The 17,804-nt window shown below is 31.8% G+C and overlaps 1 protein-coding gene across 1 annotated transcript in view; it reads right to left on the bottom strand.

Annotated features, from left to right (window-relative positions):
- The window catches only part of LOC118190894 (synaptotagmin-12-like), a 506,095-nt gene that overhangs the window by 87,896 nt on the left and 400,395 nt on the right, over positions 1-17,804 (bottom strand). Inside the window, exon 4 of the mRNA XM_085824139.1 lies at positions 8,070-8,208. Within this exon, the coding sequence (XP_085680265.1) occupies positions 8,070-8,208 (139 nt within the window). The remainder of the gene's footprint in view (positions 1-8,069; positions 8,209-17,804) is intronic.

The following is a 17,804-nucleotide window of genomic DNA, read 5'->3' on the forward strand; positions in this document are numbered from 1 at the left end:
TACTAAGGCTTCTGAGTTTATTAAGATGTGAAGTGGGAAATAAAAGTAGGAATTTTTTTTTAAATTTCATGACATCACAATATTTACTGAGAGATGAAATACCACACGACAACAGAAAAAAAAATTTAAAAAATGAATAAAAAAAAAAACAAACAACCAAAAAAAAAAAAATATATATATATGTGGGAAAAAACTTTCCTGAGAAATCAAATGCTTTATTATAGAACTTTTCTAAAGAAGTTTTGTGGAGATAGAAGGTTAAAAACACACCTTTTATCCCTCCCTAACAATAGCTGCAACCGGGATCTATCGATTGGGATCACACTGATAAAATAAAAATCAAGAAATTAATAACAAACATTTTGAACTAAATGGGTCTCATAACAGTCTGTTGTTATATCAGGTATTCAATATTTGTTACTATTGTTTTTTGTTTCTCCGGGAAGTGAATTTATGTACCAAAAAGGTTAAAATTTTCAAATATTTCGTTTAATTTTGCAGAAGACTTATTTTATTGCTCCGAAAATCAATTCTTTATTTTGCCTCTCATCAATTAGCTTGACATTTAACTTTCATGCTGATTAAACATTAGTTATTAGTGAAAGGAAATTCCTAGTCGTAAACTAAAGTGAAATTCCTAAGTGGAAAACCACGGGCTAGTTGTAACCGGTAAGTAGTATCACGCACGTTATGCAGAAGGTTTTAAAATTTATCAGAATTTTCGCTAAACATGATTTTTTGAAGGGACCCTTTTACGCAAGCTCAGTCAATAACCCGCCGAAAAGGGTTGTGAGAGGTTATATGCACGTGCTCAGTCTTAGCTAATTAATGGAAAAAATATTTCATAAATTTCGTTTAAAATAAGTTCATTGATCTTTTTTACTTCCTTGTACAAACTATAGGAAGTAACTGTAATCGCGAAAAATTTTCAGGTATCATATTGTAACGGAAATATCCATTTTGACCCTTCCCGAATTCATTTGATTCTTTTCCGCAATGTTTATACGTACAACATAAAGGACTGCTTTTCTCAAGATGGATTTAAAATGGTGTCAAAAAGGATTTTTTTCGTGACATCTGTACGTACGAATATGTGTGTGTATCTCACATGACTCAAAAATGCTGTAGAACGACGAAATTTTGTATATGGTTGGTTGGTTGTTGTCGTGTCTTTCGACAAGTCATATGGATCCATGCGTGGAAATCACAGCTTTTTGCCAGTTCCACAATCTTTTCACTATACAGTTCTCCCTGGAAAGGAATTCCCCCAAAGTTTTGCAGAGCTGCAAGTATTGCTGCTAGGTGAAGCTGTGTTTTGGAGATAGCTATATTTCGGGACAGTTTCTACAAGTTCTATAGGATCTGGTACCATCTTCATTAATTTTCACTCCTCTAAAAATGGCAGGTTCTCAGTTATGTAGGAACCTGTAACCCGTAGAGGTGGAGAATAGGAGAATGCCTCCTCCGGGTGGTAGAAAGAAAATGAAATACCTTTCGCGGACCAAGAGACACAAGTCCAACCTCTTGAAGCAATGGCTACCATTTTTCCACGAGACGTCAAATTTTGTATATGGGACAGCTATAATATCTTTTTGTGCACTTTCTTTTTTATAGCAATCGACAATATATATATATATATATATATATATATATATATATATGTGGGATGGCATCGTTCATTATAATCGGATGACGCGACAAGCTGTGAGAATAAATCTTTTACGTTTCCAATGATAGAAGTCAGACGATTCCGCCATTAAGACAATGATGCGACTGAAAGATGTAAAAGACGGTCGATTCCCTTTATCTGTAAATATCATCTATGTAAATTCATCCTTCTACACATGTAATAATTTTGTAGTTTGTAGCAACTATTCATGTTTCCATTAAATATTCAAGTTATTTGTAAATTGGACTAGTTTATTAGCCCCTAGACAGCAACAAAAGAAGTAAGTTTACAGACATCATATTCCTAGACAGTAAGTACTAATTCTACATATATATTTGTGTATATGTATGTCTCTCTCTCTCTATATATATATATACTATACGGGTAAGAACTTTGGCCCACTTTAATTTGCAACTTTATTTCGGAGTTATTACGAAGTCCCTACACAACTTTATTTTCGAAATGCTAGTCTTAGTCATATACTTCCAATAACAGAAGTATTTTAAATAACGCAAACATTTATGTTTTGGCAAAGTCAAATTTGCAATAAAAATATCTGACAGCTTTCAGATTTTAGGGTTTTACTTTAAAATTTCCGATATATAGTATCGCGCGCTGGAGATAATTTTTTTTCCTCCGTACAGTATTGCCATTGCTCGCTATGAAATCATTGAGATTGTTAATAAAAAATTCGTTGAAGTAATACAAAATATGAAATCGATGATAAAACAAATTTCAAATTCCAAATTCGGGCTTCCAGAAGCCCATATTCAGTGGAAGATTACATTGTATCCACATTGTAAAAAGAGAAAAGAAAATAGGTTGCCATATATTAAGGAGTTCGCCAACTTGGCGCAAACTGAAAAAATGTGCCAAGAGAATTTTTTTAATTTCTCCTTAAATGTCACAGTAAATTTTAGAAAATTTAATATTTGGGCTTAATTTGAACCGTAGAATCGGAATATGGAAAAAATATTGGCATGTCATTTCAGAAAACGTCCGATTTTGTGTCAAAATACCTATATTAGAACAATGCTATATATAAATCTAATATATATCGTAAGTCGCGCTTTCGAGACATGAAAGACATGAAAAACGCAATTTGAATTTCGTCAAATCGGTTCAGTAAAACGCGAAACGCGTCCCCCTTTTTATTTATTTATTAATTTATTATTATTATTATTATTATTATTGTTATTATTATTATTATTGTTGTTGTTGTTTTTTTGGCGCAGTATAAGACTTTCGAAATTTTTTCAGCGATCAAAGGCTAATAACAAAGTTTTCGCGGAAAGAAAGCAACAGAGCAGTAAATATCGCGAAGTTTTTTCCTTTGGTGTTTAAAAGCAGAAATATATTCTTAACTAATACTCTTAATATGAAAATAAGTTTGGGTAAATGAATAAATGTTATTTTAACAACGTTTTATAACGCTGATGTTTTAGATATAATGTATTTAATACATGACTAAAGATTAAAGAAAAATATTGGTACTTTTCCGTTTTGCCGGCGCAAGCGATAAAGCCGCTAATAATGGTACAACCGATGCCAAACGGAATATTCTCGCTGGTAACCTTTTACGCCTCATTTTCAAAACAAGTCGCAGCTTTTTCTTATCAGATTGATTGTTTCAATACTGACATATAATTACATAGAATTTTTATCAGATAGTTCAGTTTTATGTCCAAGGCCATTTTCGGCAATTAAGTCAATTAGGATGCAATCACAGCGCTTACTCGAAGCCGAAAATATAGAAAAGGTAAAGTCGAGGCTTAAATTCATCAATTCTAATGAGAATGCATTAGCGAAGTAAAGCACTGCAGTTTTACATAATTTCTGAGTAAGCTATTCGTTGGAATTGAAATATTTCTTGCATTTAAACTTGTGTTCCAAATTAAGATTTAACTTGAAATTAATGTAGATAATTACTGAGAGCATTAGATTTTTGTAGAGAGTAGTTTACGTGAGATGAGATCGCTTGGGGTCACGTGATATGAACCGGCGAATCAGGATGTTGAACCATGAAAGCGTAGTAAATTCTTAAATTAATGTCTTTTTACAAATTTATTGTCTTTATTTATCGGCTTTTTATAAAATTTTAAGCGATATTAAAATGTTTATGCCTTCAAAAAAAGAATTCTTAGAACTAACATTTTTTTAAATATTTTTTATGTGTATACTGTATGTTATCGCCAATAAAGTCTGCTTGGCGAGATTTGCGCCGGCGAAACGGAAAAGTACCAAAATATTATATCTTTTATGCACTTCAAAGAGATGATGAGTTGACAAAGACTGTGACATGAGTAAAATGGAAAGTCTTTAATTTGACTTCATGACTTCAGTGAAGATCCTAGATACCTAGATGTTTATGTAAATTTAAAACAGGAAAAGATTTAACTATGAAGAAAATAAAATGTGCTTAACTCTGATAGTAAATAGTGAAGAATCTGTCTGTCTGTTTGCCTGCTAGCATTAATGCATGCTGTTCCTCCCATTGTGAAAAAATAGCAGCACTTCGAGCCACAAAATTTGAACACGCATAGTGCTTCACCTGAACATGTGCAGTTTGAAGCCGGAATTCTGGATTCTAAATTTCTTTCCATGTGACTTGATGAAATTCTGATTAACAAAATTAGTGATTTAGAAGCAACATGTTGTCACTCCGCGGAGCGTAATATACTTACTTATATTTTAAATGAATCAATAAACTCAGCGATTTAAGAGGAATAAAGAGATGTAAACAAATATTCAGTACTTTAAAGAATTACTAAGACATATATTTCACGTAATTAAGTAAAGTACACTGTCATTTTAGCTAGATAAAATAATATTTAATTTATCGTACTGCGTATATATAAACAAATGCAAGAGTTAACCTATTTCTTTTTGCCTTCTTATGTGCCGTAAAAATAATTGAATTTCACAAAGAAAAGCAAATGCGGGGCTTATGACAAGTAAAATAAAGAATTTAATTTCTAGTCAATAAGTATTTGATTTAAAAACAGTGTTCAGTTAAGCCGGATTATTGAAAAAGATTTACGAGAAAACGACAAATGACAAAATCATCCCATTAAGTTTTTGCTTATTAATAGAAAGGGAATAGATTTCGTGAGATCAGAACAGTTTTTTATCTTATTAACGTATGCTGTCATTTAATCGAGAAACAATGAATCTAAACAATTGAATAAGTTTATTTCGCTTATCACGACAATTTTTAATAAAGCCTGAATAAACCATTTCATTTCGAAGCGGTACTTATTTATAAAAACGTCTCAAGGAATACATGCTTTCACATAAACTTAAAGAAATATAAAATTAATGAAATACTCGGATAATTTCTAAATTTCGTTATTTAAAAATAGTTACAATTTAAGTGCGAAGTAAAATAAATTAATTCAAATCACTGCAATTTACAATTTATAATGACATCTAAATTTACAATAATACATTAATAATAACAATTTATGAATAATGAATACATTAATATTAACGGGTATTGAAAATCAAGCAAACTTGTTAATAATTTAAAAAAAGAATAATTAAATTTTAAAGTTTAGAATGCCATTTTAACATCTTCTGGATGCTCATTAATAATAAATTTTTGCTTGAGATGGAAGAGGACGCGCGCGAATGTAATTCATAATATTGAATTACTCTGTTTCTGCTAGAATTATCCGTAAAGCCTCTTAAAGTTGGTTAATTAAATTTCTTTGAATCCTTTCACATTCATAAAAATTTCTGTAGCCTTTAATTAATAATATTAATTCCAATTTAATCCTCACTAATGCTTTTAGAATTCTAATATTTTAATTTATCACGTTTCATTACTATTTTCCTCTCGTGCTACACTCGTGCTCGGTTTGCTCCGCCTATTGCTTTCGAAATAAATACAATCGTCACACCTTCCCACTTGGCCCAATTATTTGCTGTTCCCGAAGAAGAGGGATCTCTGTATAATCCTTCTCGAAATAAATACAGTTTTATACAAAAATTACGCCTTTTAAGTAAGATTGCTGTTTCCACTAAATTTAAATTTTCGTTTAGTTAAGAAGTAATTTTAAAAGATATTTGAAAAAGTTTTAGTCATTTCACATAATACTCTAAAAGTTAAATATCAAATTAAAGTTAATAACTATATTATATAAATGGTAATCACTCAAAAATTAAAAAAAATTAATATTCCATTTTTAAGAGTTAATAGCTGAAATTATTAAATTTCGGTACTAATTTCCTCGATAGATGCCACTACGCTAATGCTCCTTTTCCATGAATGAATGAGTATGAATACAGTTATCACACTGATATGCTGATAGGTTTGACACTGGTATGCTTCTGTACTTAATTTCAAAACATGTCTAAGTTTCTTTTTAGTATACAGCTTTAAGAAATATGCTTTATAAAGGTATTCTTCTTCCTTTACGTTAAAATATAGTTACAGCCAAAAACATTGCGGTAAAAATATCGCAGACGAAAACGTCGCGGAGAAAACAACGAAAGGCGAAAGCGTTGTGGCACAAAACATCATGGGAGAAAATAAAACAAAGAAAAAACATTGCAGTTCTAAAACATCGTGGTACAAAATATCGCTGTCGAAAATAAAGCGGTTCAAAAACTTTGCAGTTTAAAAACATCGTTGTCGAAAACATTGTTGTAAAAAATTGTTGTACAATTTATAAATTTACCTACAAATCATTGTATGACGATAAAGTCATAGACATGTGTTTTTCGGGCTTTAATAACTGTAAATGCATATTTGCATGATGATTTGTGAGCACAAGATGGAAAGAAGGATAATTTTTACTTTCATATTTTCTATTACCTAATAAATTTATAAAAAAGAAAACAAGAAACTTAAACCAAATCAAATAATTTTCTCTATAAGAGTATCAGATTAACAAAAGTGAATAAAACAATCTCATAATTAACTCAGCAATTTTGTATAGATAAGGGCATGCAGTTACTTATCTTCTTTTTTCTAATCTTTCTTAGATTATGCTTTACATGAAAAATTACCAGTAAAACTTTATAAAAATTTTTTATTAATGACCTTTGTTAGTTAATTACATCAGTTTAAAATTCTATTAAATGCTATAAGTTGCATTAATTTTTTATGCTTGAGTTTCCATTTTGCATTTTCAGCAAATATTTATTAGTTAATAAAAATATGAAAGTAAAAATTATCCTTCTTTCCATCTTGCGCTCACAAATGATCATGTGAGAATCCTTTCACAATTATGAAAGCCTGAAAAACGCATGTCTGCAATGTTGTCGTCATGCGATGATTTGAAGGGTACTTTATTTTTTTTACCACGATATTTTCGACGACGTTTTTAAACTGCGAAATTTTTGAACCGCTTTATTTTCGACGACGATATTTTGTACCACGATGTTTTAGAACTGCGATGTCTTGTAGCACAACGTTTTAGCCTTGCGTTGTTTTCTCTGCGATGTTATCGGCTGACACCGTTCTGTCGTGACTTTCTTCTGCCTTGTAATCTCTTGCTTGGTCGCTCTCCGGATGCGCCTCCATCGCCTGAGGAGTACATTGAACATCTCTAGGCACGGTTTGAAGTGACGCATGGTTTGCTTTCTTTACTCCCACGATGTTTTGTGCGACGACATTTTCACCTTGCATTGTTTTCTCCGCGACGTTTTCGTCCGCGATGTTTTCGACTGACGTCTAAAATATACAGGATTATCTAACAACACCTGATAGTTTTGAAAGCGAAAAAATAAACATACATTACTGTGCACACCAATGAACTTCCAATGGGAGGTTTTTGATCTATAAAGAAAGGACATTTATAACAAAAAGCAAAGTCACTCCCTTTTGGAGCCTATACGTCTGTTCAAAAACTAAATCTTTAAAATGGTCTCCATCAAACTGATTTGATGGACCTCACTCCGCTAATTAACGCTCTTACTACTGGATCGATTTCGGAAGTTCATCCTTATTCTCTGTAGCGTATTCTTTGAAATGTTTACAGTCGCTTGTGGCACGCATTGCTTAAGCCATTCATGCCATTGAATTGCATTGTTTAAACCACTGAACTGCATTGTTTAAACCATTCACCCTAGTATCGAATCTTCCGTTTCCCACAATAACAATACTATTGCATGATGGTGTATTAATATCCCCTGAACTGCTAACGAAGCCCTTAGAGGCAGGTCATTAAAACTTTTTGTGCAATAGGACAGCTCTTCGTAAACAAATAGCCATATGCTTTATGGTTTTGCGTGGCAAATTTAACATCGAAATGCGATTAAGATAGTATTACATGGTATTTAACTTTACAAGGTAATGTTACAAATCTATGGAGCCAAAGGTTTCTGTTTCAAAACTCTTAGGTATTTTTACCAAAGTAATTTATATTAATATTTCAAATAAGTTATCACTAACCTAGAATATTCTAATGTGATATCGAGTTCTCCATTGTGTTGAGGGGACTCCAGGGTGTCCAGTACAACCGAAGTGTCGGAGCAGACGCTGTCACAGGACATGGCTCGCTGGAGCTTTCCACTGGAACCTCCTTCGACTGCTTTGGAATACAAAGAAGAGAAACAGAACATAAGATTTTTATTTCTTTTAACAAACAGTAAAAGAAGGAAATTAATTTTAAAGCTTAATTCTCTGTTATGTATATCTCTCACATTTATTTTTTGTAAAAGAAATCAGTATGGCAGAAGCAATGTATTTATAAATCAATTTTCCATTTTGGCAGCTTGACAGTAAATGTGTCCTAAATGTGCGTTTGTTGCTTTATCTGTTATATTTTCTGCTAATAAAAATATGAAAGTAAAAATTATCTTTCTTTCCAGATTGCGCTCACAAATCATCATGTGAGTATCCTTTCACAATTATTAAAGCCTGAAAAACGCATGTCTGCAATATTATCGTCATGCGATGATTTGAAGGTACTTTATTTTTTACCACGATATTTTCGATGACGATGTTTTTAAACTGCGAAATTAAAATATACAAGATTATCTAACGACATCTGATGGTTTTGAAAACGAAAAAATAAACATAGATTATATAATAACATTAGTATCTACGTATAACTTTTAAACCGTAAAATTTCATTCCCTTGGGAAAAAAACTATGTTCTTCCCCCTTTTATTCAAATCAACTTTTAAAATTCTTAATTTATTATTTTCTTGCTTTAACGCAGATTTTAATCTGCTAGTTTCGCCGAAGGAAATCGCAAACTAAACACATTTTCTCTTTATTGAATAAATATTCTTTATGATATTAGAGTTTGGAAGGAAAGTTTTGCAACCGATTTTGCCATTTACGTTTCTCAAATTATGTTTTTTATCTTTTAAAATTATGCACATATTTTAAAATCGTAAAAAGATTTGAAATACATGGAAACTTATTTTTGAAATGATACTAAAGCATCATTTCTTCATATTTGGAAGGCTTTAAGTTTTAAAATGAATTCAATCTCTTAAAATACAAATTTACGTCAGGCTGCACGATTTTTACATAAAGCTGTGCTATTAAGACCAGATATTAAGTAGATCTTCGTGGGTTAGTCACTGTTATGATTCCATTAACTTTGTAGTGGCTTGAAAATATTCTAAAATAACTGTCAAAGCATATACATAATCTAATATTAAAACTAGACGCTTTTTGCGAAAACATTTTGCACATGCCCTATACCAAAAGTGGTATACCGGCAATTTTATTCTGACCGAGAGACAAAATCTGCGCCAGTCGTTGGCTTTGGCTTTTTTGGCTTTAGGCATCAAATGCATGACATTATGAAGTTGCCCAGCTCCGCTCCAATTCTGATAGAGAATACCCCGTTTACCCCATTTATCAGCATGTGAGCACACAGCTAACATGCCTCACTAACAGTGCCAAACATCAAAAGCCAAAATGGCGTATCAGACAGGCATAAAAATTAATTGCCTATGGATGCGTCCAAAAACTAATATTACACCAGCAAGTATATGTGCCGAGGTCAAAGTATAATACTAATCTAAGATCTAATACTATTCTAATAACTTAGTAAATAACAATAAATGTACATACAAGCAAACTAAAATGTAACAGAATAAAATGTACTGCAAGAAAATATGTTGAACAATAGGACCTGAACCATGAAACATATGACGCAAGCCGAAACCAGTCAAATGCACAATGCAGAATGTAACAGAAACAGTGCTAACATATTGTGATATTGAAGTAAATGGCATTTGCGTGCACGTGTTTCTTGCGTATGAGGTCATAATGGATTGAATGGACACAAAACCGATGATAGCTTGAAGAAATTTATTTTTCCCTAAATGCGTACTATAAATACTGGAACTTTTTCATGCAAACCTACTAGTACAGCTCTTCTCAGAATAACACAGTCAGTGGTTACCACTTCATGAACTACTAAGAATGTTAAACACAAGCATTACAAAAAAAAAAAAAAAAAAAAAAAAAAAAAAAAAAATCTAGTTTTGATATCATAACTTTAAAATGTAATATCAATTCCGGGGACAGAAAATAAATCCATAACCGTTTAAAAATATTTTAAAAATACAATGCAAAAACTTACTATGTTACCATAACTAAAATTGAGATTAAAATCAGGAAAATAAATAATAATTACTTAAAAAAATATAAAAACCTGAAATCTTTCAGACTTTACAGTACGTCCAAAGGGGCTTTTTTAGCGTTTTCTATGTTACCTTTATTTATTAAATATCATGTTCATCGAACTTAAATCATAAAATTCAGTTGAACAGCAATATTGCAAAAAAATATTTTAAATGAGCGTATCTTTAGAATTTTCGATGCACAGTCTCGCGAGCTGGAGATAGAAATGTTTTTTTTTTTTTTTTTTTTTTTTTTTTTTGTACAGTGTTGCTATTGCTCGCTTTTAAATCGTTGAGTTTGTTATTCAAAAATTCTTTCATGTTTTACAAAATATGAGACAGATAATAAAATGAATTCCAAATTCCAAATTTGGGCTTCCAGATGCCTATATTCGGGTGGAAACGTATGTTATTCAAAATTTGATGGCCCTAGGTACAGTTGTTTTATCACAATGCGAGAAAAATACATACATTTATGCAGATTATTCATTATTTAATTTCTTTAAATATAATGCAGAGCTCTAATATTTGGTGGCAACAATCAACCGACATTTCAGTGCAAAATGCCAAAACAGAATTAAAGTTCTTCGGGGCAAATTGCCCCTTTGGAAAACAAAAAAATGCACCCAAAGGGACATTTTTAACGTTTTGTGTATTACCTTTATCTATTAAATATCATGTTCTTTGCACTTAAAACTACAAAATTCAGTTCCACAGCAGTATCGCAAAATAATTTTAAAATGAGCACGCGCTGAAGATACATTTTTTTTTTCGTACAGTGTTGCCGTTGTTCGCTTTGAAACCACTGAGTTTGTTAATCGGAAATTCATTAAAGTGTTACAAAATATAATATCGAGAATAAAAAAAATCCAAATAAGGGCTTCCATATGCCCATATTCGGTGGAGGATTACGTTATTCAAAATTGGATGGCTCTAGGTACAGTTGTTTTACCACAATGCGAGAAACACACATATATTTATGAAGATTTTTCACGATTTAATTTATTTAAATATAATACAGGGCTCTAATATTTGGTGGCAACAATTTAAAAAGTGAATCGCCGTTTATTGTGAACCAAAAATGCCGAAACGAAATTAATAGTTCTTCTGGGTTAAAAAATCCCTCAAATGTTTAAGCTAGTACATCTTAAAATACTGTCAGCGAAACTCTGAATTGAAAACTGATCCTCTCCTTTGGTCTTGTACAGTTTTGTCCCGACCGTGGAGAAATTGTTCCTTCCTCGAAATTGCTAGAAGGTTACAGTTACAGTTACATAGGGATCGGCGCAGTTATACTTACACAGAGATTGTGCCAAAATGTCATCAAATGGTCATCATGTTTGGTGATTTTGGGTGATTTCGCACCAAATTAGGCGACAAATATTAGTCGCCCAAAACATCGCCAGCTTGGTGCCATCTGTCACTTTCTCGATTTAGCCATTTACGTCAATGTCAAATTGACTTACTCCAGCAACTCTACTTTTCCGGCGATGCATCGCAATCTGGAAACTCTCATGTTATATTATACAAGAAATAATACAATTTACATATACCATTAACATTATTTTCATATGTAATAATATTTGTAACAATATTATAATTTTCGCCTACATTGTGCAGTTACAATTAGAATGCAAGAAAGAAATAGATAATATAAATTAATCATCTTCTGATATTGGAGAATCTCCCCCCCCCCCGGGACGGACACCTATGCATTACAAACACCCATGCATTCTCCGGGATTCAAATCCAAGCTTAAGGCTGCAGCAGCCGATTTCTTTACCATCATGCCAACAGGACGTCTGTGAGATAAACTGAGTAATAGAAGAAAATTAAAATTTAGTTCGCTTTGAGTTAGCTAAAAATTAATTTTAAATGATATTAATACCTTATGAAACTAAATTCATAACGTTCCTCCCATCCCTAAAAAGAGAGATAGATCCCTCACACAAAATACGTATGTATAGCTTAGTGTAAAATACCTGAAACAAATATGCATTTTGGTATTTTAGTGTGCTTTTTAAAAAACATGTCTGATCTTAAATGTAGTAAATAAATAGTGCATCGTTTTGAAAGCTATTCTATAAGGAATAATAAGCTTTTTACAAATTTAAAATGACAGTATTATTTTAAAAACTATGACAAAAGAATAATTCTTCGAGTTACATTAAAATTGCAAGACATTACCCCAAGTTATGTTTGTAATTACAGGTAGACCTAACTGTAGTCTCATTTAAAGTATGATTATGCATATAAAAGCTATTAGGAAGCAAGCTGGGATTTTGCGCAGCCTAATGTTTATATCAGCCATTTTCCAGATGCTTAAAAGGAGGCATTTGCAAACCTCATAAAGACGCTAAAGAACATTCTGGAAACATTTATAGTATAAAAACATAATGTTTTTTAGATGCCAAATGGAAAATATTACTTGTTTATTTTTATTTCCAAGTATGGAATTTTTAAGGTATTCAGCTGTTTGTAGGAAGTTTGCCAATATTATTTTAGGTTTTATTTGAGCTTAATGATCGTAAAAGGAATTTTTCTCTGTTGTTTCGCCATTTCTGATTAAATTAAATTTAAGTCTTCACTAATAATACAAAATAGATTTTTTATTTTAATAAAAATTTAAATAAAGTTCTTTGAAACAATTTAGTTTCAATTTTATTTATCCATTATTATACTCATGTGTAAAACAGCTTCGAAAGTTTCCTAGAATTACTCCCTCTCAAATAAAATACTGATAATTGGCAAAAAATTGCCAAATCAGAATTTGTAAGAAATCGTTGCATCATACCATATTGGGCATAACAACGCCGTTCCCCTTACACTATTCATGGAGATAGGAAAATTATTTCTTACCTTCAATGACATTAGCATACTCTTTTTGATAACTCATTAGTATTTTTAATGATGATACTCAAGGAGCAGCATTTTGACCCTTTGTCTGCAGCGTTACGCACCCGTGGATAATGGATAAGTGATCCACCGGTGGGTCTTAAGCACGTTCATGTTTGCGGCTGTGTGTACCACAGGTGGGCCACCTTTTCTGTAGAATTTATGGGAATACAAATTGCTTTGGTTTTTAAATCACTTTTCTCATATTGACCCTAAATGGAAACGTTTATAATTTCATAAATGTATTTCTTTGTTACTCTTAAAAATGTGCAAAGTTCTAAAATTCTGGAAATAATATTCATTTTGTTTTCTTACAAAATAGTGTTCAAAATATATGAATACGTGCTGCAATATTGTGAAAAGCACAAAGTATTATTCAAAAATAAAACTGATATAAAGTATCAGGTTGCGTTCTGTATATAATAACCTGCAGTTATTATTATTATTTTTTTAAATTTTACTACATCCACTGGAAAAAATCAGTTTGGAAAACTGCGAAGAAAATAAAACCAAGAAATTTTTGGATTCACTTTTTCATAGTTGAATAAAAGTTATTTGGCCCGGTATTTAAACGAAAAATAAAGAAAAATATTTTATTCAAGTAAATATCATATTTTTTGATTTTTTTTCAATTTTTATTTTATTAAGTTTTTTAGGGATACGAAACTAAAACGGTAGTAATGATGTTTTGGCCTCCTCGGTGATTGCGGTGATTTGTGCCCAGAGGGCGCACCGCACAAAAGTTAGTTGCGTTACAGAACGTAAGGGAAGCGGACACGCCAAAATGTCGGGCGTATTACCGCTAATTGAGGTAATTGCATCGTATCTGTCAGGTGGCAGAAAACTAGTATGATGTATCAATTCACATGCCAGGTGGCAGAATATGTCTATCATGTACATGCCAGGAGGCATAACGCTTGTAAACATGCCAGGTGGCATACGACTTGTAAATAAATTGTAAATAAATGTACAGTAAAATATCTTGGTGCAATAGATCAAGGAACAAGCATCAACAACCTTCTGATCATTTGGATACATACATTTTTTCCAATATGAAACAAACATTTAAGTTAATGTTCTTCAAATGTATTAAACAATGTTGGCGCATTTGTGCAGACTACAGTTTCGCTGTAAACTGCTCTATAATAACAAAAACTGAACCAGTTTGATCCGAGTTTTATAACAAACGTGAAACACTTCAAATTTAGAATTTTTATGTCAACTGTCAAAATTCTATTTTGACATAATAAGTTTTCTTTTGAGACATCATCATACGGCAATTGAATACAATGAATTTTTGCAATGAAGCCAAATTTAATTTTAATAAAACGAAACCATAAAATTTTATTTGATATAATTCTTCCTGTCTTATTCATCGATAAACACGAGCAGCTTGAATTACTACTCCATTGCGTATATCCAAAGCGTTCTTTCTGTAGTGCTATAAGTTATTCTTTTAAGTCAGCAAAATTCATAGTAACACACTTTTATTAAACGTATGCACTTAATGTATTCGAATCTAACAAAATGTAAGTAATGTATTAATGCACTTAATGTATTAGAAACGTCAGTGCCATTTTATTAAGCATGCTAGGGAAATGTTGTATATTAAAGTATGAGTATTAATTTAAACAGAAATACAGATCCTATACGATATCAACACTAAATCTTAAACCTAGAAGGAAAAGAAACTTCTAGCTCTCACCTTAATTACAATTATTAAAAATTATTCATGAAGCATCAGTAAAACAGCCCTTGCAGAAGACAAACTTATCCAAGTTTTAGTCAACAACAGCTATTCTGTCTTATTCAAGTATAACAAATATTTCTCATATTGATCAAGAGCGAGAAATAATTCCCCAAGAAAATACTAAACTATCCACCAACACTGACGATTTATTAGTTGAAAAATGATGCATGAGGACTGTTTGTTAACAAAATAAAGTCCATATTTGTATATAAATCGCGGAAGAGGTTATATTTTGGTTACGATGAAGGAAGAAAGATCAATTTTGGATTATGAAGTTATAAGGTATTTCTCCCGCATTCCTAGCGTGCCTTCGTGGTGTAGTGGTTCTGCACGCTGGGCCGGTTTCCAGAAGTCCGTGGTTCGATTCCCGGCGAAGGCGTTTGCTAATTTTTTAATTCTCCTGCTTCCAAAAAATCCTAATGTCTCTACAGTTGCGCCCGAATTAAAAGGGTGAAGGATGATGATTCTCCACACCCAGGAGTTGGCGACTGGGTCCCCTAAAATCCCCAGTCGTCCTTTAAAAGGGGGAGTATATAAAGTATTTCTCCCGCCTTCCTAGCCTGCCTTCGTATTGTACTGGTTCTGCATTTCAGAGGTACTGGTTCTGCATTTCTGCATTTCATTCTGGTATTTCAGAGGTCCGTGGTTCGATTCCCGGCGAAGGCAAGTGCTAATTTTTCATCTTGCCTGCTTCCAAAAAATTCTAATGTCACTACAAAGTATGCATTTTAGTACTATTTCCAATTTAAAGCAGTTTTCTCTACCAGTTTCAGTTTTACCTCAAACCGGCCAACAATTTGGCTTTGCAATCGTAATTTCCCAAAACTCTCATAAGGAAAAAAAATGATTTTCTTGATTATAATACTTAAAATGTAGCTGTTTTTATACTTTCGTCCAAGCAAGTTAGTGGTTAGTGATTCTGACTGCCGTTCCAAAAAGCCCGGTTTGGAATCCTAGAGAAGATTTGTAAGCATACAGCGTCTGTGCTGTAAGCGGGAACTCAAAATGCACGGCGAGCCGAACTTCTCTCGAAAGGTTGAAGAGATTGTTAGTAGGGAAAGAGGAGTGGATGACCTTTGCACCGCACCCCAGAGTATTCTTTCTCGAAATTCAATCCGGGGGGGATTAAGCAGTTAGTCAGGCACGGCGATATCTAGTATACGTGCTTCAATGTACAAGTGGCTGCCTTACTTCAGCCTGTACCTGTTTTAGGTTGAGTTATACCAGGGTTCCTCTCTTTTAACTCAGTTTTAGTTTCCCGGCATATTTCAAGATGCATATATATATATATCCTGCAAATAAATATCCTTTAAATATCCTGCAAAACATATCATAGAACGTATCGGCCAGTTTATCTCTAGGGAAAACTTTTACTGTAATTAGTTACTGGAAGTAGAAATGCAAAAGAAAATTTTCAGTACACAAAATATGATCTCAAAAATTAATTAAAATAATTCTGTTGAGTCAATTAAATTCAAAATATTGAACAAAATGCAAATAAGTGTTTAATAAAGATACATGTATGATTATATTATTCAGATAATTTCCCTGAAATTCGTTGATTCTCTTTTTCGCTGAGAGATAAGTGTTTGAAATTATTATGTAATTCAATAGAAGGCTGATTTTATAGGAAAAAGCAGTTTGTTTGAGTATTTCATCGAACGCAATTTCATCAAACAACTTTCTATACTTACATTTTTTAATAAAAGTTTAACATTGCGTCAGAGAATTTAATTACAATCTCTTTGAAAGAAAAAAAGTTATTCTATGCCTCCCGCTGAGAAAGAGTAATGAGCAATATTAATATTTGAGTTTAATGAAAGAGTGTTCCAATAAACTGCAGCAGACATGTTTACATTTTCATTTAAAGAATTATTAATGCAAAATTTGATTGCAATTTTAATGCTGCATGTGACTGCTTTCTTAATCATGGGCTTTATACATGTGGAAATCGGTATTTAAACAGTTGCTCCAAAAATGGATTAAGAGAACTGAAATAATCACTTAAAATAATTGTTATGAGAAGTAATATAAGTTCATTATGCTAGTAGAAATATAATTACAGATACTGTCTCTCCCTTCTTTCATCTGAACGAAAAGAAGAAATTAAATATAATTTTTTTCTACAATTATTTTTTAAGTTAGAATTTCAATAATTTTATCTCAGATTTAATAAGAAGTTTTTAACATCTCAAATCATTTCAATTTATTAAGAGTTAAGCAATTAAATCGAAAACTAAATAACTTTTATGAATTTGTAATACGAATTGAAACTAAATCCACCACATCTGTTTCTGATAAACGAACGAATTAAAATCGTTGAGTGTCATTTTTTTAAATGCTTCTCCTTATCACCGTGTTAATTCTATTAATTATTATTTTTAAATTAAATGAAACAAGTGGAGATAAATAGATGCTTAGAAATAAATGTAATTGCTAAAAATGGTACAGGTTTTTTTGGTTATGAAAACTACATTGATAATCAGGAGTTATGTTTTATATATTATACATTTTCTATATGTATTTAAAAAATTTCCCCCCTTTTCAGTGCTATTATAAATTTGTTTATTTATTTTGTTAGTGCTATAGCTTAGTTGTGTAAACCTTGTGGCATACTTTGGGGAACACGAGAAGTTGGAATTAGACTTGAGACAAAAATAGATAAATAAATAAGAAAAAAGAATTAATAAATAAAAAAGAGAAAAGAATGTACAGTATTTACTCGCGTAATCCTCCCTCTTTTTCCTACTAATTTTAATGCTTGTAAACCCGGAGAAGAAAATTACTCAGTGTGTGCTATTTATGAAGCGACGACTTAAATAATACACATAGCCCATTAAAAAGCATACATAGAGACACGCAAATTAAAAATATATTATGTATTTGAAAGGACTT

This window comes from Stegodyphus dumicola, chromosome 9 (genome assembly GCF_044657685.1).
Source record: "Stegodyphus dumicola isolate Sdum_Otavi_A_Nest chromosome 9, ASM4465768v1".
NCBI lineage: Eukaryota > Metazoa > Arthropoda > Arachnida > Araneae > Eresidae > Stegodyphus > Stegodyphus dumicola.